At 46.3% G+C, this 22,204-nt stretch overlaps 1 protein-coding gene across 1 annotated transcript; it reads left to right on the top strand.

Annotated features, from left to right (window-relative positions):
• The first annotated feature begins 2,378 nt into the window (after positions 1-2,378).
• Positions 2,379-6,332, top strand: NKX3-1 (NK3 homeobox 1). The gene is made up of 2 exons (XM_037152822.2): positions 2,379-2,796; positions 3,923-6,332. Exons 1-2 carry the CDS (start codon positions 2,379-2,381, stop codon positions 4,339-4,341), a joined length of 837 nt encoding a protein of 278 aa, XP_037008717.2. The 3' UTR covers positions 4,342-6,332.
• Positions 6,333-22,204: the final 15,872 nt, after the last annotated feature.

The raw sequence follows: 22,204 nt of genomic DNA on the forward strand, positions 1-22,204 counted from the left end.
AAGAAAAGGCACATGAAGGCAAGTGCGTGGGTGCATCTGCATTCTGAAGGCACATTTGGGATCTGAGGAGGCGGCAGTGGGAGAAGGGGGCCCGAGCTCATATACAGATCTAATTTTTAAATTTTTTTAAATTATAAACTAGTACAAGGAAATGCCCCTTGTTCTGCTTTTTTTCCTGTCCTATTTCCAATCTGCTATTTCCATCTCACTGATCAGCGGTAACTGAGGTTTTGAAATCTTTCCAGATATAGTCTATATGTTAAAATGCTCAAATGTAATATAGTATACTGATAACTTGTAACTGTTTTTTTTTTACACAATCATTTCATTCTATAACTTTTCTTTTTGCAACTCAAATCAGCCTTTGACCAAACTGAGGATGTTTTCACAAGTCAATACAATGTGTGTTTGCATGTTTCTAGGGTAAATCCCTAAGCATGGAATACTTGTGTATTCCGGTTTTAATTTGGACAGATTTTGTCATCATTCAAATATAAGAAGCTGATTTACTCTCCCTCCAAACTGGTGTGGGAACAACTATTCCTCCACCAACCACCAACGCTGGGTATTATCTATCTTTTGAGCCTCTGCCAATCTGATAGGTGGGAAAAGGGTATCTCAGTGTGGTTTGATTTGCATTTCTCTAATGATGAGTGTGATTAAACTCTTTTTTTTCCATGTGCCTATTTATGTTTTAAATGTTGAGGCCACCTGGGATTTATTTTGTTAAAGAACAGAACTTTATTTTTTACAAATGGCAGTACTAATTATTAAATAATTCACAGTTCCCCCACTGATCTGAAATGCCACCTAGCTCTAAATTTTAAAAATAAAAAGATGCCACCTCAACATGAACCTCACACCATATACAGATATTAATCTGAAATGAGGCATGGATTTGAAGGTGACATGTAAAGCCTTTGGATGATGACACAGGAGAGCATCTTTAGCACCTACAGATAAGCAAGAGGTTCTCAGACAAGACACTCAGAGCAAAATCTGTAAAATAAGAAATTTACAAATTGGACTCTACCAAAATTTTAAACTTTTGTATTATGAAATATTCTGTTAAAAAGTTTTTTTTAAAGACAAAATACGGACTAGGAGAAAATATTTGCATTCTACATATTCAACAAAGGTTTGCACATAGAATATACAAAGAACTACTAAAACTCAACAGCAACCCCCCCAAAAAAATTAATTATAACACAGGCCAAGAGTTAAACAAACATTTCACCATTCAGTCCACATGAATGGCAAAGCAGCACATGAACAGGTATTCAACATCACTGGCCATTTAATATACTAATGCCAATTTCCTGGTATTATATTGTATCACAGGTATACAATTGTCATTATTGGGGTAAGCTGAGGGTATTAGTTTTGCACATTTCTGTGAATCTATAACTATTTCAAAAGAAAATGTTTAAAATTTTTTGAAATTAAAAAATGAGAAAAAAATCATCTTTACCAAAGACCATCCCATTGCACAAGCTGCTTCACCCACAATAACTTACTTCCTCTCTAGTCTTCCCACACAACATTAACTATCCTTTTAAAAAGCTTACCATCCAATGAAAGTTTCCTGAGACCAGGACTACAGAAAAGTTGCATAAATAAAAATAGTTCAAAAGATCACCCGCATACCAGATCCACCAGTTGTTAATATTTTAACCCACTCATTTTATTATATGAGATGCATCCATCAGTATCATTGTTTTTGAACCATTTGAGGGTAAGTTAAATACATCGTGGGACCTAGTCCCTGCATACTTTAGTGTTTATTTTCTAAGAATATTCATTTATACAGTGACAGTAGTGTTACCAACTTCAGTAAATTTAACATTGATTCAATACTTTCATCCATCACTGCTATCGCACTTTTCATCAGTGGATCCATAGTGTCCAGTACCGAATTCAGCCTGGGGTCAGGAACTGCACTTTTGTCACGCTTCTTTGAGAACCTTAGTAGACACAGCTTTGCTACCAATTTCTCTTTGTCATGGGGCACCCAGAATTCCCACCTGTAAATTGAAATGGTGGTTGTTTCCCCACCTATCTTTTGTGAGTAGAGATAGATGTGCTAACAATCTACTGTATAAGAACTAAGTGGAGTATTTCTCTCCTGCATCGTTATTTCCCGGAAGCATCTAAACATTCTGTCGTGGGTTGAGACAGACGAGACCCGCTTTGGTTTTCTCTCCCAGCCTGGGACAACAACATAATAGCAGAGGAGGCCAGCTGGGAAGAGAAGGAATTTGGGAAGGAACCTCCTAGGGCAGAGGGACCCGAGATTGTGAGAAGGCCTCCCCTTTTCCGCCCCCTCACCTGGAGCACTGGGCGGCCAATCCGCAGCGCAATCCAGGTCTCCCCGGCCAATGGGAAGTCGGCGCGGCGCGCGCCCCCAGGGCTATAAGCGCGCGCGGGCGGCGGAAAGTGAAAGTGGGGCGGCGGCCGCAGGCACAGCAGCTGGTCCGCCTCCTGGGTGCAGCCGAACCAGCAGGATGCTCAGGGCTCCGGAGCCACGGCCCGGGCAGGCGAGGGCGGTCACCCGGGCCAGGCCGCTCACCTCCTTCCTCATCCAGGACATCCTGCGCGACAGCAGTGAGCGGCGCGACGGCCACTCTAGCAGCCCGCAGCCCCGGCCCGGGCCCCCGCATCAGTGGGCCGCGGGGAGACACCCAGAGTCGGAGCCCCAGGGGAGAAGAGAGGAAGCTGGAGCGCAGGAGGATGATTCCATCTCTCAGCCGGGCGCTGCGCCCCGGGAGGCCGAGTCCCCAGCGGAGACGGAGCCAGGTAAAACTGCGAGGCCTGGGAGGCCGAGCTGGACCGGGTGGGGTCCAGCAGAGGTCGAACCTCCTGCAGGCTGCACGAGAGTGCGGGCGTGCCCAAGCCGCACCTCCCGGAGCTCCGGCTGCAGGGATGAGGGGCCCGCGGCGACAGGCGGAGGAACTGCACTGCCTCCCGGCCCCGGGCGCGCCACAGATATTAACCCTCAGCGCCAGCGCCCAGGTGCCGCAGGATGTAGACTCTCCTGCCCGGGGCTCCGAGCTCCGATGGCTCCGAGCTTCTCGGGCTCAAAAGCCAGAGCGCACGCAGCGCCACTGTACCCCCAGAGTCGGCGGAACCCCGACCCTGCCACCCAGCCACCCCGCAACTTTTGATCGGTGCCAGCCTCACGTTACCTCTTCGCAGCTGCAATAACTGATGTGTAAAAACGAATCGATAATCACTTATATGAATACGTTAGGATTTGCCCGGCAAAGACCTCCTTCGGTTCCCAATCACGGGAGCAGTAAAGCAACAAAAAAAGTTGGAAGTTCCCGCTGGTCCACAGAACACCGTTGTTGGGTCATTTAAAGTAAACTTACTTCCTTTCCCATCTCTCCTTAAGAGGCATCCTAACGGCTCGTTTAGGGGAAAAAAAAAAGTCGGTGTGGCCGCGGGGTGGGGGTGGGGGCGGATCAAAGCCAGAGAAGGTGCTTGGGTAGCCCCCACAGCCTCTCCTGTCACAAAACCGCTCTTGCCGTCCGGACGTTAACATCAAATGCCCTTGGGTTCTTCACGAGGCACTTTATTTCTTGGTGTCTTCCCTGCCTCCTTTCTCCCACCCCTCCGCAGTACGCACACCCAGAATCCCTGCTCCATTCCACTGAAGGACGCAGCAGGAAGTTCCTCCACTAACCGCCTGTTACTTTGGGTTCTTGATGGCTATTAGAAAACTAACACATAGTACAATTATGTGCTCACTCCCCACGTCGGAGAGCTGCTTAGTCATGTGAAAAAAGTGAGATGTATCCAAGATGACAGTGCACTGTTTGTTCACTCCCTGAAGAGATAAGGGCGGACTGAATTCTGTCCTCTTCCCTGCTAACATGTAACTTTTTCCTTCCCCCGCCCTTCTTCCCCCTCTTGTTTCCAGATAGGCACATGGAGACTTACCTGTTGGACTGTGAAAACACCTCAGCCACCTCCGCAAGCTTGTCCCAAGCTCCCAAGCAGCCACAGAAGCGCTCCCGTTGCGCCTTCTCCCACACTCAGGTTGTCGAGTTAGAGAGGAAGTTCAGCCGCCAGAAGTACCTGTCAGCCCCTGAAAGGGCTCACCTGGCCAGGAACCTCAAGCTCACCGAGACCCAGGTGAAAATATGGTTCCAGAACAGACGCTATAAGACCAAGCGAAAGCAGCTCACCTCAGACCTGGGCAGCCTGGAGAAGCACGCCTCCTTGCCGGCCCTGAAAGAGGAGGGCTTCTCCCGGGCCCCCTTCCTCTCCGTGTACCACAGCTATCCTCACTACCCCTACCTGTACTGCTGGGGAAGCTGGCACCCAGCTTTCTGGTAGCTGCCAGCTCAGATGACAGCCACCCACGCGTGATCCAGAACTGCCTCCCCCAGGTGGTCTTTCCACAAGGTCAGAGGGGCCAGGACCAGGGAGGGCTGGGGAGCAAGAGACATGCAGACCAGCACTGCTGGAGGTCTGCATGGAAATTCGAGAGTCTTCACTGGTGGGCCGGGGGAAGATCTGGACCAGTGAATAATTTAGTATCCAAACAGTTCCCCCACCACGTGACGTAGGTCGTTTTTGCTTTTAGAGACCTGTTTGAAGTGGTTTCCAGCACTTGACTTTGATTTTGTACGAGGGGTCCACAGTGCGTCTGAGGATTTCGTTCCTGTAATTTCGTTCTCTGAGGTAACCAAGCAATGACTCTGAAAGATCGAACCTGAGAAGAGATAGCCGAGATGAGAATGTCACCTATTGAATTAGACTTATGTTCAAAAAGCCTCATTGGCTTTGGACTATGACCAAGGTTTGTCTTTGTCCCCATGAGAGGGGGAAGTAAGAGGATCTCGCTGAGAAACCAGTCACACTCAGCGCACTCTGGCTTGGGCAATGGAGATGGGTAGGAGGACATGAAAATACAAGCTGCTTCTTGTTTTATTCCTTTTTCAAGAGTACGCCAATTTAAGCGTTTGCAGTGCGGCCCAAGTAGACCAAGAAGCGCTCACTGTGGGTTTAAGACAAGCTGTATAAACAGAACACTACTGTAAGAAGTGGGCTTAGGCCAGATGAGTCTCCATATGTCCAAGACAGAAGTCAGAGGAGAAGTCTCCACACTGCTGCTGGGGACATTGCAATTTTATTAGCAAAACGTATTTAAAAACAAGCAGCAACCAAACAGCTCTTCTGGATCTTTTGCCGGGGGCCTGAGAATTTAGAATGAGAAGGCTTCCAGAGTCCTCAGGCCGCACCATGCACACGGACGGCATCGTGACAGAGCACGCAATTAATTCTTTACGCGCCTGCCTTATATTTTTTGTTCCTTTTCCACAGCAATCACCCACAGAATGAATGGCTTCTTTTCAGTCCAGACTTTTAGTCTGGCTGCACCTAACATATGTCTTCCTTATTTAGCCTGAGATCTGGTCTATTTTTGCCCCCCAAACTTTATCTTTCCTGGGTTAAAAAAAAAAAGGGAGGGGAGGCCAGATTCTGAATTGGCCAAAAGACATGCATTTTTTGGTATCTAACAATTCTTATTTTTTTTCTTTTAAAAATACACAGCATTAAATCCCAAGTCCTATTTAAAGATTTGACAGCTCCAGAAGGTCACCGCTGCTTTTATAGGACTTTCTGGTGGCTGTTGTTACAGTTCAAAGTCTGACAATTCTTTGGGATCCTGCAGGCAGGGGAGGTAGGAGGAGTGGCTTCCACACACAAGGGAAAACAGTGCAAAGCCAGGGTCCGTAGCCGGTGCTGTTGAGCAGTTCAGTGGAAATTGAGGGCTCGGGCAGGTGGGGAAGAAGAGGCAGCCTGGGCATTAGGGAGCCCGGTCCTTGATCAAGCCGATGGGCCTGGAGCACTTTGCAGGAAGAAGCTAGGAAAAAATAAACAGTTTTCAAAACACAACATCATTATGACTTCCATTACAAAACAAACAAAATCTATCCAGATGTTTTGGGAACTGTGTTTAATGCCTATTAAAAAATGGGTCCCCAAAACGAGACACCTTGTGACTTCAGAGAGAAGGAGAAGAGGGAAAAGGAGACATGTGTCCACTGTTCCATTTTCACCCAGTTGTCTCAGGTGACCTGGGAGAAGGAGACATCAGAATGAGGAAACCAGCTACTAATGAGGTGCTCAGTCCTAGAAATCTCTTGATCCCATCGCTTAATTCTCTTTAGTGAGAAACCTTTCGATTTCCTCCTATTATTAAAAGGGCCAATTTACTGTTGGTGGCAAAACTGCCAAAGTAGACAGAAAGCTGGCCTGTTTCACCCCACTTTCTATTGTTCGAGCTCCACGTTGAAGTACTGTACAATGCCCGGTGCCGCTGACACTTCTGGGCAGTGTGGAAGGCAGCATGGCCCAAACCCCTTCCTTCTGGTCACGTGTCTGGTGAGATGGTGCTCCATGCTCATTCTCTGCTCAGTACCCTTTCTCTCCCCACTTTCTAAAGTTAATTCTTACAACCTTCAATTCTGCAAGTATTGAACATTTTACTGTGCTATGTATTGCGTTGCAAAAAAATAAATAAATAAAAGTCTTTGTTTCAATTTACTTGGTTTGCGCATCCATCTTGCCTTTCTCCCGTTGGAACTAGTCACTCGGCTGTCTGAACTGGCAAAACGACATTTGAAGAGCTGGTGAGCAGGTGTCCGAGGGGCAGCTGGAGGGCACCCCAGGCCACACACCCCCCCGGCCTGCTTTCTATCCTGTTTAATAAGTTAGTTGAGGCTCTCCACATGTGTAACAAACTCTGCTTTAATCTGTAGCATATCGAGACCTGTGACTTGAAGTTTAATAAACTACCCTGACCAAACTTTATTTTTCTATGTACTTTTTGCAACATGAGTGTTTTTAAAATAAAGGACTGTGTCTGTATTAGACATATCTGTGTGAGGTTTTGTTTCTTAAAAACCATATGTTATTGAGTGTACGTAGGTCTCGTTACCATGTTCTCCCACCCTCCTCCTGCCTGACCGATCTGTGGAGAACACATCACCAACTGCAGGAGCTCAGCTGCAGCAGACAACGGCCATTCTTTTATAAAGGCTCTGACCTCTGCTCCCAGTAAATCCTGTGGAGAGGACAGAAATTTCTGTCTTCAGTTTAATAATCGCCTGCTCCAGGCCAAGAATATCTTTTGTTTAAATAGAGAACATGGGGTGTTTACTTACCTTTCCTGAAGACCCTGACAGGAACACGTAGACCATAATGACACTTCTTTGAGGACGCCCCTTTTGTCTCCGCCCAGAGCCCTTGCACTGCTACCTCCCCCAGCACCCCCAGCACCTGCATCTCCCTGAAAACAACGCCTTCATTCAGCCACATCTCTCAAAGTCACAAGTATTGAAAATACATTTCACATAAAATATATATAAACGGCACATCCGTCCTCTGCCTGCACTTACACCATCCCAGAGCCCTGCCAGCAGGGTGTCTCCTGCACCTATTCCCTTAGAGAACTGATGGGTTTCTGGCCCCCTCCTTCAAGGAAGTAGAAGCTTAAAGAATAAGGTACTTACTCCAGGTAAAACATGTCATGATCTCCAAGTTGGCTCTAATCCTTTAAGCACATTGTACACACAGGTGGGGCCTCCAGCAGCCTGCTCACATCATGAGACCCAACTCTGCACTAGGCGGCAGCCACCGGCCCTCCCTGCCAGGCCCGGAGCTCTCAAATTACAAAGGCTCGGCAGTAAATTAACAATGTGGATTTTTTTAAACCATTAAAAGTAACTAATCCAGGAAATTAAACAGAAATCTCTCCTCTCTGAAGCAAGTTCTCTGCCTGCTCTTCCTTGACCCTCTTCCAACTTTCCCTCAGCGTCTGTGGATCCCACGGGGTTTCTCCCAGCAGCCTTCTCAGGCTGCCACCTTCGTGGTCTCGGATCCCCTTGCAGTCTGTCTCCCAGGCCACTCCAGGGGCAGATTTCTAGAGTCACTGCAGCTTTGTCACTGGTGGTCCCAGGGGAACCTCCCCAGGTCTCTTCAGGAAGGCCATCACTGTCAGAAGGGAAAGAAATGCCAGAGATCTGCACATGAAAAAAGCTCTCCCCACCCCAAATACAAAGCAACTCATTTTTCTAGAGTGAGGTTAATACCATTGGCCTTAAAGCTGACCTCAGAAGGAACGGAGTCCGTGAGGAGAGTCACTTGGCTTGAGTGGCCCCTGATGGAGGGTTGCATGCAGGTGGTTTATTATTTTTTAAAGATTTTTTTTTTTAGAGAGAAGGGAAATGAGGGAGAGAAACATCACGGTGTAGTTGCCTCTTGCTCACCCTCTACAGAAGACCTGACCTGCAACCCAGGCACATGCCCTGATTGGGAATCAAACCAGCGACTCTTTCGTTCACTGGCCAGCACTCAATCCACTAAGCCACACCACCCAGGGCAATTTGTTATTTTTTAGAGAGAGGGGAAGGGAGGGAGAAAGAGACTGAGAGAAACATTGATGTACGAGAGGAACATCAAACGGTTGCCTCTCACGTGCCCCCCACTGGGGACCTCGCCCACAGCCCAGGCATGCGTCCTGACCAGAATGAACCAGAGATCCTGAGTTCGAATGCTAGTGCTCAACTCATGAGCCACACCAGCCAAGACACGTGCAGATGGCTTATTGAGAGTGTGCTCAGCTCAGGAGATCTGCCCGAGAGGAAGTGAGGATGGCAGGGCGGAGGAGCAGAAGGAGCCGACCCAGCCACGTAAGGGCGACAGAGGCAACCAGTGCTCTAAGAAGCTCCAAAGCCAGTGTGTCCCCGACTGAGGGGCAGGGTGGGCCCCTGCGATGCCAGCCTCCGCCACCTCCGGAAAGTGGGAGTAACCCGAGGCAGCATAGTTCCATCACACAGGACAAGGGTCTCAAGGTTTGGGCCGATTTTACTAAACACTATTCTTGCTAAATGGGAAAATGTAGCAGCATCTGGCAGAGGACGAGCTTGACCTAATCCAGCAGGATAAGTGTGGCCAACTGCAAAGAAGAAGCCAGCATGTTACCAACCAAACAGTCCATGTAAGTAATGGCTAAGGCTTCCTTCAGGGAGACAGAGTTTTGGATGTGAGTCCTCTGTCTCCTTTATTTGCTGCAAGTAAATAAAACTCTGATGTCAACCCCCTCTCAATCTTTGTTGTTTTTAAAAAATTATTTTAAATTGATTCTAAGAGAAAGATAAGAAGGGAGAGGGAGAGAGAGAGAAGCATTGATGTGTTGTTCCACGTAGTGATGAACTTGTTGATTGATTCTCACGTGTGCCCTGACCAGGGATTGATCCTGCACCCGCGGTGTATTGGGATGACGCTCTAACCAACTGAGCTAGCCGGCCAGGGCCACATCACATTCCTGAATAAAGCAGCACCCCAAGCAGCAAACCCCAGCAATCCAGTGAGGTGGGTAACAGTTTCTTTCTGGGTAAAGCATGGCCACCCGGGGCCACAGCTGTCAGTCATTAGCATCAATACTCCCAGCAGCTGGTGGGGAGGGTGCATCTCCCCCATATTGGGGACTCAATGGAGCACCACGGAAGTCACTCTAGGACCTACTCCTTTCCTTGGTTGCTCCTAGAACCTTGATTACTCTCCCATGGCCACAGTCGCTGCCAGTCTCTGCTGTGAGGAAGTCTCAGTCCAGAGTGTCCGACGAGGCACCGAGCTCTGAGTTCTGCACTCAGACACCCAGACTCTGCTCCTCCCACAGCCACCGTGAACGTGTCAGCAGGGCTTGTTTTTCCAAGCCCAGGGTTATTTACTGCCCAAGAAAAGGGGCAGGAGGGACAGTTCTGGGACACAAAGAGCTCCTAGTTTAGTCACAGGCGTGGCCTTCACACAGACTTTCCCAGACAGACTGCCTGTCCAAAGTCTGCAAGGGAAAGGAGAGAAAGCTTGGTTTCCATGCAATGTCCTCCTCTCCACTCTGCAGAGGCTTCGTGCATGACCTTGACTTATTTCCCGAGTCTGCTCTGGGCCTGATATGGGGTTTAGGATACGTTTTAGGCCAGAGCCCCTCTTCTTCTACCTGGACCGTTTTTGCCTGTTTTCAGCCAATCCAGTGATGGGCAGGCCCCTCACTGAGAAGGTGATGGAGTGACAGACAGAAGAAAGTCCCATTGTCTCCTTGGAATGAGTGTAGAATACTTACAGATTTTTTTAAATGCCTAGCAACCATCGCGGTGTGTGGGAAACCGGTGCTGATTTTACTCTGTGGAAGACAAAGGTCCAGCAGCAGTCAATCTTATGTACCGGTGGTCCCTGCAATCCCTCCCACTGCAGGGTGGGACTCCTCAGTCCCGTGGTGTCAGCCCTGCCCACGTGTTGGAGTATCCCGGGAGTCCTCACAGAAACACACAAAGGCCCAGGCCTATTTAACACCGATGGCACTACAGCCTCTGCAGGTAGGGCTCAGGCATCAGTATTATTTAAATACTAATGTCCACGGTTACAAACCACTCAGTTAGCCGGTTTGGGCCTAGTTAGCCTGCTCAGCCTCACAGGCACCAGGACAAGAGAGCTACCCGGAGGAGCCGGAGAGCAGAAAGCTGGGGGTGGACTTTTTTGGGGGGTGGGGGGAGCATGCTCATTCTTTTTACAGAGAACAGATGTTCAGCTTTTCTTACTTTCTTCTCAAGCCTCCTCCTCTAGGAATTACTGACACCATCAAAGGCCCTCTGTGATCTCGAAAGCCTGGCTTCTTCTAGGTAAATCCCTCACTCAAAGCTGAGGGCCCAGACTGCCTGGGTGTGCGGCTAACCCGGTGATTCAGAAGCACGTGCTACCGTCTCCAACCCAGGCCCAGCCAGACTGACAGCGAACCCTGCAGTGGAACAGAGACCATTCCAACCTCGACTCTGGTGTTTTCTTGTCTTTGAGGGTTTGGGGTTTTTTTTTGGGGGGCGGTTGTTATTACTGAGATATAATTTGCATATAACATTGTGTTAGTTTTAGGGGCCACACCACAATGATTTGATTTTGTGGACACTGAGAAGTGGTCACCACCCCAGGTCTGGTTGCCATTGTCCTTCTCATACATCCTGGAACTTCAGGGCCTGTTGGTGCCCCGCCGGGAGCCACGGTGTCATTTAATGTCTGTCAATGAGTGTCACACTTCCCTGACGACTCATCTATCAGGATTAAGTAGTGTCTTAGCACTGACATAACATTTACACTTCCTTCTGCCAAACCGGCCATATGACACACTTTGGGTTTCTTCTAAGTGTGTGTGCAGAGATGGGTCAGGGGGAGGGTGGCTCCCTGTGGGGGGAGGGACATGCTTAAGGCAATACCGCTTTTGACTAAAATTTGCATACAGTGAGTGCAAGTTGGCGTCAGAACTGCAGCTCAAAGCCAGAAAGCTTGAACTTGACCTAAACAACATTTGAAAACAAGAATGATGGACATGAGTTAGCTCCGGTGAGTTCTTCTGTGGAGCAAAAAGCCAGGGATATCCATGACATGAACTCAGGGGTGGGGAGGAGATGCCATTCTGTCATGGAAAAGTTTGGAATCTCTTCTTCACTCCACACTGAGAGCTCGTTTATACTTAGATCCTCAATGATTTTTTCTTCCCTTCAAGGAAGATCTGACTCGACAAAGGCACATATGTGCCTTGCAGAGTGAGCCATGAACTGGGTCCAAGGGGTCACCTGGGCACAGGCCCACGAGGGCTGCTGACTTAGTGGAAGCAGAGTACCACTCAGAAGGTCCACAGCTCCTTCCTGTGACAGAAATGGAAGTCATGGAGCTATCATCCGCCTGGGTGACTTCTGAGTTGGGTTACGGAAGCGAGGCACCTACAAGAGGCTACACACTTCCTCTCCTTGCTCCCCCATGAGATGTATGAACTGGCAGGTGACTTGATAAGGGAAGCTTGGAACGAAGGTAACAGGGTTCTCGGTGTGACCCATACAAATGACCTCTCTGGGCTTTTAACTTCCCTTATCTTATTAATGGGTGGGAAAGACCCCCGTAAATGTAAGTTGTGCCAAGAAATTCCACTGAAAAGAGCTCTTCAACTAGAGGAAGGGGCTGGGTGAGGGCTGGTGGTGCGGATGAGGAAAGACTCCACCGGTGCAAATGTCTAACGAAGTTCTGCCGCCTCTTGTTTCCAGAGTTGCGACTCCAGAAATGCCTTTCTGACCTTGACTAAAGTTGTGTACCCTGTTGCTAGGCCACTGCCGCTTTCTCTTGTGAGCCAGTTGCAGTGTGTGTGAAGAGCCAGGTGAGGGAGGAAGGACTGAACGAGGAAGGAGCTGGACGGGTAGTTTTCCCCGCCTGTGAAGCATCTCTGTGCATGTGTGAGTTCACCCACCCCCACCCCGCTGGCTGGAGATTGACCCCTGAGTGGAGACATGGCTTCATGTCCTAGAGATTTAGTTTTATTACAGAGACAGATGGAGGGCATGTCAACTTTGGCATCACAAAGGAACAAAAGCTGGACCAGGATCTGAGGAAAGGTTTTCTCATTACGACCCAAATATGTTTTATAAAAGCCTGCGGCAGGCACACACCCCAGAGGAGCAGGATGGGTTTTCGCACAAACAGGGCCCGCTTCCCACATGGAGAAGCAGCTCGGCGGAGCGCAAGGCACATGCTGCAACAGGCAGCCATGGGGAAGGACTTGAGAGAACCAGGAGTCCGTAAGTCCCTAAAAATCACACTAATTTGATCTTGACCAGCACCCCAAAGAGTCCTGTGTCTGAACAGTGGGGCTAGCACCCCGCCCTACTCCTCACCGAGCTGAGAGAAGTTTGACACTGAGTGAGTGAGTGACCACACCTCAACTGGAGTACCAGGTTTGGTTCCGAGCACCATACTTGGAGGTGAATGATAGCAAGTTCAGAAAAGCAGGTTTAGAATGATCTGTGGATTTGAAGTAGTCACATGAAGAAGAGTCGAAGAAACTAAAAATGTTCAACCTGGAAAAGGGAAGTCAGGGCCCAGGTGGTCAGGGGTGAGGGTTAGATTTCTCTGTGTTGTCCTAAGTGGAGTCATCAGGCGACATAAATCTCAGGTCAGCAGCGTGTGAAAAAATCACTGGCCGATATGGGGCCTCTGTCACGAGAAGGCGACCACTCTTTGGTGAGGAGTTCACGAGGAGGATGGACATGCCTGGTATGACTCTAAGAGCCTTGCCAGCCCTGGGGGTCTATGATTCTAGAGAGAAGCACTGGGTTCCATCCTGTCTATCACCTACTAACTGCGAGGTGGGGGCAGGTCTCCCCTGATCCCTGAAGTTTCAGCTACTCCTCTACTGAGTGGAAGAATGAACCCTTGGGGCAGTGAACTGGACTGAGGCAGCCCTACAGGCCTCCCCTCTGATTCATCAGGGAAAGAGCCACTTGTGTGACTGCAAGAGCAATGGGGACCTATTTATTGCCAGACTGATACCTGCTGATGGACATCTGAAATGCCATGCTTGCGGAATCACTCTTAAACCTGAAGAGTCTGTCTCCAGCTAAAACAGGACTATTCCTGGGAGAAGAAATGAATTAAACATGATAATCACCAAACATGAGTAAGTTTATTAACTTCAACCGAGACAAGTTGTGGTGCTGATAAGGGATCAGTGCAAAAGGCAGGGAAAAGCATGAGAAAGAATGCTGTGGACTTGGAAAGAAAAAATAAATTTCTATTTCTGAATTTCATCTACATTTAGTCTTGCCCATACTGATTGCTTTATTGCTCTGTCTTACACTCAGGGCTTAAACTATTGCATTCTTTTCCTGGAACCTTTTGACTTTAGACCTCAGACATGTATATTGTTGCCTGGCAAATGGATGCCCAGAGAGAGGTAACAACGTTGTTCTAGAAGCAGAAGAGCAGAGAGATGGTGAGTTTTCTCTATTGCACCATTCATGTTTTCTTCCCTCCAACTCAGAAATTAATAATCCAGTGAATATGGAGGGGACAAAATACCTTTATATTTTTATTTTAGTTTTTAACAAAAAAAAGTCATAACTCTAAGCCCTTTACCTAAATCAAGAATTGCTTAGGTGTCTCTGAAATGCATGGATGAAAACAGCATGGATTTTAGCTTTGGGGCTCTCACCTAGAGTCCTGGTCATACCTTTATCCTAGCGTATGACCTTAGGTGAGTTATTTGACCTTGTTGAGACTCAGATTCTTCACTTTTAAATGGAAGTAATAATCCCTCATTTGCTGAGTTTTTTCCAAGGATTAAGTGAGACAAAGCTAGCATATATTAGGTCATCAAGAATTGTCAGCTCACTGCTCCTTTTGAGAAAATGTCAAAACTTTATCCAAGTGTGTACATAAAATTTTCACACTATAATAAAATATCTGCAATGGTTACTTAATATATTTCACATAAGCTTTTTTATGAAGCTACATAGCAAACAGTATTGGCATTTTAATTTTTGTATTTTTAATATGCCAGTGAGTTAATACTCTACAACATAAAACCACCATATTATTGGACATTGGAGTTGTAGATAGATAGATAGATAGATAGATAGATAGATAGATAGATAGATAATAGATAGATAACAGGGGAAATGCACACTGAAGTTCCACAAAAAGAACTGAAGATGATTCTCCAAGACTTGGTAATTTCTTCCAGGCTGACCTGTAACGCCAAGGGATCCCGTGTGGGGTCTTTCCCACAGGAGCGAGACCAGGTCTCCCCAGTTTAAACCATTAGAGAAGGAAGACTGGTGACCAGGGCTGCTTGCTTCCATGCCCAAAGCTGGATTGCACAAATACAGACCAAATAAATCAACAAAAATAGCCAAGAGGCATTTCTAAACATGCCCAGTTGCAGAAATTTATGGCTACTAGCTCTTGGAAAAAAGTTATTTCAGATAAGCCAACTATTTATACAGAAAACAAAAATGAAACCTATATTGATTGGTTTTTAGTCGACTGTCCCCAGAGCTGGGAGAGCACAAGCAGGAAAAGGCTGACTTGGCCATCTCACTCTTTGCCAGGGTCTCACCCACTAAAGTCCCCCAAAACGTGGGCTAAAGGGCCAGCTTCAGAGAAGGCTGATGTCCAGTGTTTGGTGACCATGAAGATCTTTCTGTTTTTTCTCTAGTATTCTTTTATAAAAGAAAGAAAGACTCCAAAGACATCAAAGTCCCTGAGCTGGCCAAGATTTTTTCTGAGGCCAAGGTCAGTCTTCGAGTACTCTCAGGGAGGCAGGTGGCCCATGGTAGAAATCCCTCTCTCAAGGAGAGTAAGACTCTCATCGAATGGATCCAATGACTCTGCTGTTCAAAGGCTGAGTGTCTTAGGAAATCTGTTCATGTCCTTACACCTTAGTCTCATCACCTGTGAAGTTTCCTCTAAGGTACCTTTCAGCACCTTCAGGCCCTCCCTGTCACCATATGTTGGAATAAATTTAAATGTAAAAATCAAGTTTGTATATAGGATGTCATACAAGCAGTCATGTCTCACAATGTCCAGCCCAAGGCAAGTAGAATTAAATGAGCATAATCCAAAGAAAGGATTTTTTGCGTATGTGGATTTTAGAGACCGAACAAAGAAAGGATTTTTTCACAATTGTTAATAGAATCAAAGAAAATAGTGCTGTTAGAGTACTCTGAGATTATAAGGGAATCCTTTCTGTCGCATGTGTAAGGGTTTAGCTGGGTCCCCTGGGCCCTTTGAAACTGGTGAGCTGAGTACAGACCCCCGTCGTGCCCTGTCCAGATCCAAACCTCCTTGTGAATCCCCAGGAGCTCGTTTCACTCCCTTCTCCCGGGCACCGTCTCTGCTCTTCACTGCAGAAGTGAAACTCAAGTTCTTCCTCCAGTCCCTAAAACAGAGCACCGAGCTCACACACAACACTCGCGAGTGCAGGGGACTTGACTGAAAACGAGCCGAGGTGGCGGGACAGCGAGTGTCAGGCCACAGCCGCGGGGAGATACTCGAATAAAACGCCAGAGGCACCTTATGTGAAATTTTGAGATGTCTACTGCTTGTTTCCTCAAATGTGGACCTCCGTCTCATTTCAGCAGCTAATTCCTCCTTCTTTTCTGCTTTGCTTCCCTCTCTCTTTCAATCCTCCCTTTTGGGAACAGAGTCATCCCACTCTTCCAAGCAGGGCATGTCACCACCATTTCTGTGGCCTCTGCTCATGCCTTCATGCCTGGCCAAACAATGGAGGTTTTTTTGTTTTGTTTTGTTTTTTAATTTTTCAAATTAGGTACTTTTTTGTTTATTTTTTTACTTTTTAAAAATATATTTTATTGACTATACCATTACAGTTGTTCTATTTCCCCCCTTCATTCCCCTCCACCCTGCCTACCCCTCCCCCACTATTCCCCCCTTTAGTTCATGAACATGTGTCTCAAGTTCTTTAGATTTTATATTTCCCCTACTAGTCTTGCCCTCCCTCTATCTATTTTCTACCTATTGTCTATGCTACTTATTTTCTGTACCTTCTCCCCCACTCTCCTCCCACTCCCCTGTTGCTAACCCTCCATTTGATCTTCATTTCTATGGTTCTGCTCCTGATCTAGCAATCCTCTTGGTTTGCTTTTGTTTTAGGTGTGGTTGTTAATAACTTTGAATTTGCTGTCCTTTCACTGTTCATATTTTTATCCTCTTTTTCTTAGATAAGTCCCTTTAACATTTCATATAATAAGGGCTTGGTGATGATGAACTCCTTGAATTTGATCTTATCTGAGAAATACTTCATCTGACCCTCCATTCTAAATGAGAGCTTTGCTGGATAGAGCAATCTTGGATGGAGGTCTTTGGATTTTATGATTTGGAATACTTCTTTCTAGCCCCTTCTTGCCTGTAAGGTCTCTTTTGAGGACAATCTGATGGAACTCCTTTGTAGGTGACTGTCCCCTTATCTCTTGCTGCTTCTAGGATTCTCGCCTTCATTTTAATTTTGGGTAATATAATTAGGATGTGTCTTGGTATGTTCCTTCTTGGGTCCACCTTCTTTGGGACTCTCTGAGCTTCCTGGATTTCCTGGAAGTCTATTGCCTTTGCCAAATTGGAGAAATTTTCCAATTTCTCTTTCTCTTCCCCTTCTGGTATCCCTAAAATTTGGATGTTGGAATGTTTAAAGATGTTCTGGAGGTTCCTAAGCCTCTCCTCATTTTTTTGAATTCTTGTTTCTTCATATTTTTCTGTTTGGTCATTTTTTTTCCTTCTGGTCCACTCCCTTGATTTGAGTCCCGGTTTCCTTTCCTTCACTATTGCTTTCCTGTGCATTTCTCTTCATTTCAGTTAGTTTAGCCTTTATTTGTTCCTCTAATTTGTGACTAAAATCAACCAGTTCTGTGAGCATCGTGATCACCAGTGTTTTGAACTGTGTATCTGATAGGTTGGCTATTTCTTGGTCGCTTAGAGTTATCGGCTCCGGGGCTTTGAGTTCTTCTTGAGCCATGTTTTGGTCTGTTCACACCTGTTATGTATGAGGGGCAGAGCCCTAGGTGTTCACCAGAATGGGGCCACCCAGGTTGCTGGGTTGTGATGCTGTATGTGGGGGCGGGGTCAGAGAGGGAGCAATAGTGGTCCCCTCTGCTGCTTCCCACTGCTGGGGCCTGCGAGGTCTGTCTCACTGCTCACTCCTTCGCTGGAGTGAATGTGTGACTGTGCAAATGTGTGACCACGGTCAGCTGCCTTGCGCCTTCACTGGGTCCACCCATTGTTCCCCACACCTAGGATCCACCCACAGCTGCCTGAGCACCTGGGTCAGGGGATCTTTCCTGCCCAACCCCTCTTCGCTGCTGACTCAGCCCCTCTTACCGGTCTGGCTGAACGGTTAGTTGTCGTTGGACTTCCATATAGTTCAATTTTCTGTGTTTGGGCTGCGTTTTTGTTACTAAAACTTAGTTGTTTTTAAACTTGGTTGTGTGAGAAGGCACAATGTTTCCACCTATGCCTCCATCTTGGTGGAAGTCCTAAATTTTTTCCAAAGAATTCTCATGCTTAATAATAATAATAGTAATGAGGACTTTCGGCCAAGATGAAGGTGTAGGTGGAAACACTATACCTCCTCGCACAACCAAATTTAAGGACAACAAAGATTTAGAAACAGAAACACAACCAGAACAGACAGAAAATTGAACTGTACCAAAGTCTGACAACAATGAATTATTCATCCAGACCAACAACTGAGGCAGGGTCAGTGGCAGGTGGAGAGGTGTCCTGGCAGGAAAAAGCGGTGATTGGCAGACCCAGGTGAGGGGAGGAAATAAGCAGACCCAGTGAGGCACGCAAGGTGGTTGGCTGACGGTGGACACACATTTGCCCACAGATAAACCAGGCAAAAACCAGGCACTGTCTCACTGCCCAGTGAGACAGACCGTGGAAACCAGGGCCCCAGTGATGGGAAATAAAACCTAAAAGCACCGATTGAAAAAACTTGCGGGGGTTGAGGTGCCAGGAAAGACTCCCAACCTCACAGGAGAGTTTGTTGGAGAGACCCACAGGGTCCTAGGATGTACACAAGCCCACCCACCCAGAACCAGTGCCAGAAGGGCCCAATTTGCCTGTGGGAAGCAGTAGAGGGGACTGAAATTTGAGAGAGAGCAGAACAAGCACCATTGTTCCCTCTCTGACCCCACCCCCACATACAGGGTCACAACTCAGCAACTGGGTTGCCCCGCCCTCCTGAACACCTAAGACTCTGCCCCTCATACTTAACAGGTGCAACCTAACCAAAAAATTATGGCTCAAACACAAGAACAGATCAAAACCCCAGAGCCAATACTTCTAAGTGACCAAGAGACAGCCAACCTTTCAGATGCACAGTTCAAAACACTGGTGATCAAGATGCTCACAGAACTGGTTGATTTTGGTCACAAATTAGATGAACAAATGAAGGCTACACTAAGTGAAATGAAGGGAAATGCACAGGAAAGCAATAGTGATGGAAAGAAAACTGGGACTTAAATCAATGGAGTGGACCAGAAGGAAGAAAGAAACAATCAAATAAAAAAGAATGCAAAAAAAAATGAGGAGAGGCTTAGGAACCTCCAGAACAACTTTAAACATTCCAACATCCAAATTATAGGGGTACCAGAAGGGAAAGAGGAACAGCAACAAGTGGAAAAGTTATTTGAACAAATTATAAAGGAGAACTCCCCCAATCGGGCAAAGGCAATAGACTCTCAGGAAGTCCAGGAAGCTCAGAGAGTCCCAAAGAAGGTGGACCCAAGGAGGATCACACCAAGGTACATCATAATTACACTAGCCAAGATTAAAATGAAGGAGAGAATTCTAGAAGCAGCAAGAGACAAGAAGACAGTCACCTACAAAGGAGTTCCATCAGACTGTCTGCTGATTTCTCAAAAGAGACCTTACAGGCAAGAAGGGGCTTTGGAAAGAAGTATTCCAGGTCATGAAATCCAAAGACCTACAACCAAGATTGCTCTATCCAGCAAAGCTTTCATTTAGAATGGAAGGGCAGATTAAGTGCTTCTCAGATAAAGTCAAGTTCAAGGAGTTCATCACCACCAAGCCCTTATTATATGAAATGTTAAAGGGACTTATCTAAGAATAAGAAGATAAAAAATATGAACAGTGAAAGGACAGCAAACTCACAGTTATTAACAACCACACTTAAAGCAAAAGCAAACTAAGCAGACAGCTAGATCAGGAGCAGAGCCACAGAAATGGAGATCACATAGGGGGTTAGCCACAGGGGAGTGGGAGGAGGAGAGTGGGGGAGAAGGTAGAGAGAATAATTAGCATAGACGGTGGGGAGAAAATAGACAGGGGGAGGGCAAGAGTACTGTGGGAAATGTAGAAGCTATAGGACTTACGACACATGGACATGAACTAAAGTGGGGTAATGTGGGGGGTGATGTGCAGGGTGGAGGGGAGAGAAGGGGGAAATGGGACAACTGTAATGGCATAATCAACAAAATATATTTAAAAATAATAATAATAGTAATAATCCATTTGCATTACATATAAAATTCATAATGTTAAAAAGTTTCAAATGGAACCATTAAGGCAACTTAAAAATATCTTTTCCAGCAGTCTTAGAATGGCTTGGGTGGGACCCAGGGGTAAACAGCAAATGATTAATTTAGAACCTCTGATTATACAAGGCTCTGAGCAAGGCCTTGGTAAGTGAAAGAAGTCAGAGACACCAAATGAAGGCAAAGGGCCCAGAAGGGCCACCACAACCCTGACCAAGAATAACGTTTGAAGGACTGACCCTACCCAACCTCAAGACTTACTATAAAGTTACAAATAATGAAGACGGTGAGGCACTGGCAAAAGAACGGAGGTGTGCATCAGTGGAACAGTAGGAGAACCTAGAAATAGTCCCACACAAATACAGTCAACTGATTTTTCACAAAGAAACAGCAAAGGGAATTCAATGGCAAAAGGCTAGTCCTTTCAACGCATGATGCTGAAATAAATTTTCACAGGCAAAAATAAAAATAAAAAAAGAGAATCGAGGCACAGAACTTACATTTTTCACAAAAATTAAAACTGATCACAGACCTAAATATAAAATGCAAAACTATAAAATGTCTGGAAGAAAACACAGGAGAAAAATCTATGTGAACTTGGGTTTGAGACCATTTGAGGAATATAATACCAAAAGAATAATCTATGAAAGAAAAAAAACTGATAAGTTAAATTTTATTCAAATAGAAACCAGGAACATTGGGAAAGATACTGTTAAGAGAATGAAAGTCATGCTAGAGTCTTGGAGAAAACATTTGCAATCATATATCAGATAAAGGACAAAATATACAAGGAATTCTTAAAACTTAACATTTAGGAAAAATACTCAATTTAAAAATGGACAAAATGTTTGAAGAGGCACCTCGCCAAAGACATGTAAATGGCAAATAAACCTATAAAAGGATGCTAACCATTATCTGTCATCAGGGAATTGCAAATTATAACAACAAGGAAATACCACTACACACCTGTTAGAATTTCTAAGGCCCATAGGAGCAACTGTAAACCTACTTTTGCCTTACCCGGTACAAATGGCCAGCAAGTGGGTGAAAAGATGCTCGATATCATCAGTCATTAGGAAAATGCAAACCAAAACCACAATGAGATTCCAGCTCACATCCATTAGAGTGGCTACTATCCAAAAAGAGATAGAAAACAACAGGTGTTGGTGAGGAGGCAGAGAGACTGACATGTGCATTGTCGGTGGGAATGAAAATACACAGCCTCTGTGGAAAACAGAATAGTAGTTCCTCAAAAAATTAAAAGTGCAACTACACCATATAATCCCGCCATTCTATGCCTATGTATCGAAAAGAATTGAAAGCAGGCTCTCAAGAAGATAGTTGTACACCCACATTATAGCAGCATTATTCACAGTAGCTAAAATGCGGAAGCAACCTCAGTGATAGATGAATGAATAATGAAAATATCATATATATGTACAATGGAATATTATCTTGCTTTAAAAGGAAGAAAATTCGGTCACGTGCTGTGATGTGCACAGACCTTGAGAACATTATGCTGAATGAAATAAGCCAGGCCCAGAAACCACACAGCAACGCCATTGGCATTGGCATTCCCCCAACCTGTCTCTCACGTCAATAGTGTTTGGGAGGAACAGACCCATCTCCCCTTGTCCCAACTTCTTCTCCAGTCACCTGGAGAAGAGGCTACCGGAGAAGAGGCTTCTCTCAGCCTCTCCCAAGGATATATTTACTCATTTGAGAGAGAGAGAAACATCAGTGGGAGAAAGAAACATGTATTGGTTGCCTTCTGAACACACCCCATCTGGGGATCGAATCCAAAACCTAGGCATGTGCCCTGATGGGGGATCGAACCCCCAACCTTTTGGTGTAGTGGATGATACTCCAACCAACGGAGTCACTGGCCAGGGCAGCACTTAAATACTTCGTGCAATATCACAGAAGAGTCATAAAGACCATTAGAAGCTGTTCTCTGGTGGGCCCCGCAGTGTTCATGGCGGCATAGGGATTGGAGCTGAACTCTGAGGGTTGTGGGGGGGGGCCAGAATAAGGGGAAATGTGGAAGGGGAGCAGTTAAAGTAGGAAAAGACTTGGCGCCAAGGCTAGAAGAGTGGCCTGGCTGCGTCCTCTGGCGCGGGGAAGCTGCCCTGGGCCTCGGGCTCCTGGGCGATACACCTCTCTTCTCCTCCCCTCTGCTGGGTCCTGCCGAGTCCAGAGCAGGCAGCCCGCTTGAAGAGTGATGCTCACGTCTTTCCATCATACCAGTGCAGAAAGACACGATTCCCACTCGAAAACCCACAGGGACTTCCAAGACACCA

The sequence above is a fragment of the Artibeus jamaicensis genome, unplaced genomic scaffold (assembly GCF_021234435.1).
Source record: "Artibeus jamaicensis isolate MK-2021 breed Jamaican fruit bat unplaced genomic scaffold, CSHL_Jam_final contig_477, whole genome shotgun sequence".
NCBI classification, from domain to species: Eukaryota; Metazoa; Chordata; class Mammalia; order Chiroptera; family Phyllostomidae; genus Artibeus; species Artibeus jamaicensis.

Bases quoted from the DNA above. Each gene is read 5' to 3' on its own strand.
- NKX3-1 (XM_037152822.2), top strand. From the start codon at position 2,379: ATGGGAAGTCGGCGCGGCGCGCGCCCCCAGGGCTATAAGCGCGCGCGG. The intron at 2,797-3,922 runs GTAAAACTGCGA...TCTTGTTTCCAG, and splicing joins CCCAGCGGAGACGGAGCCAG to ATAGGCACATGGAGACTTAC.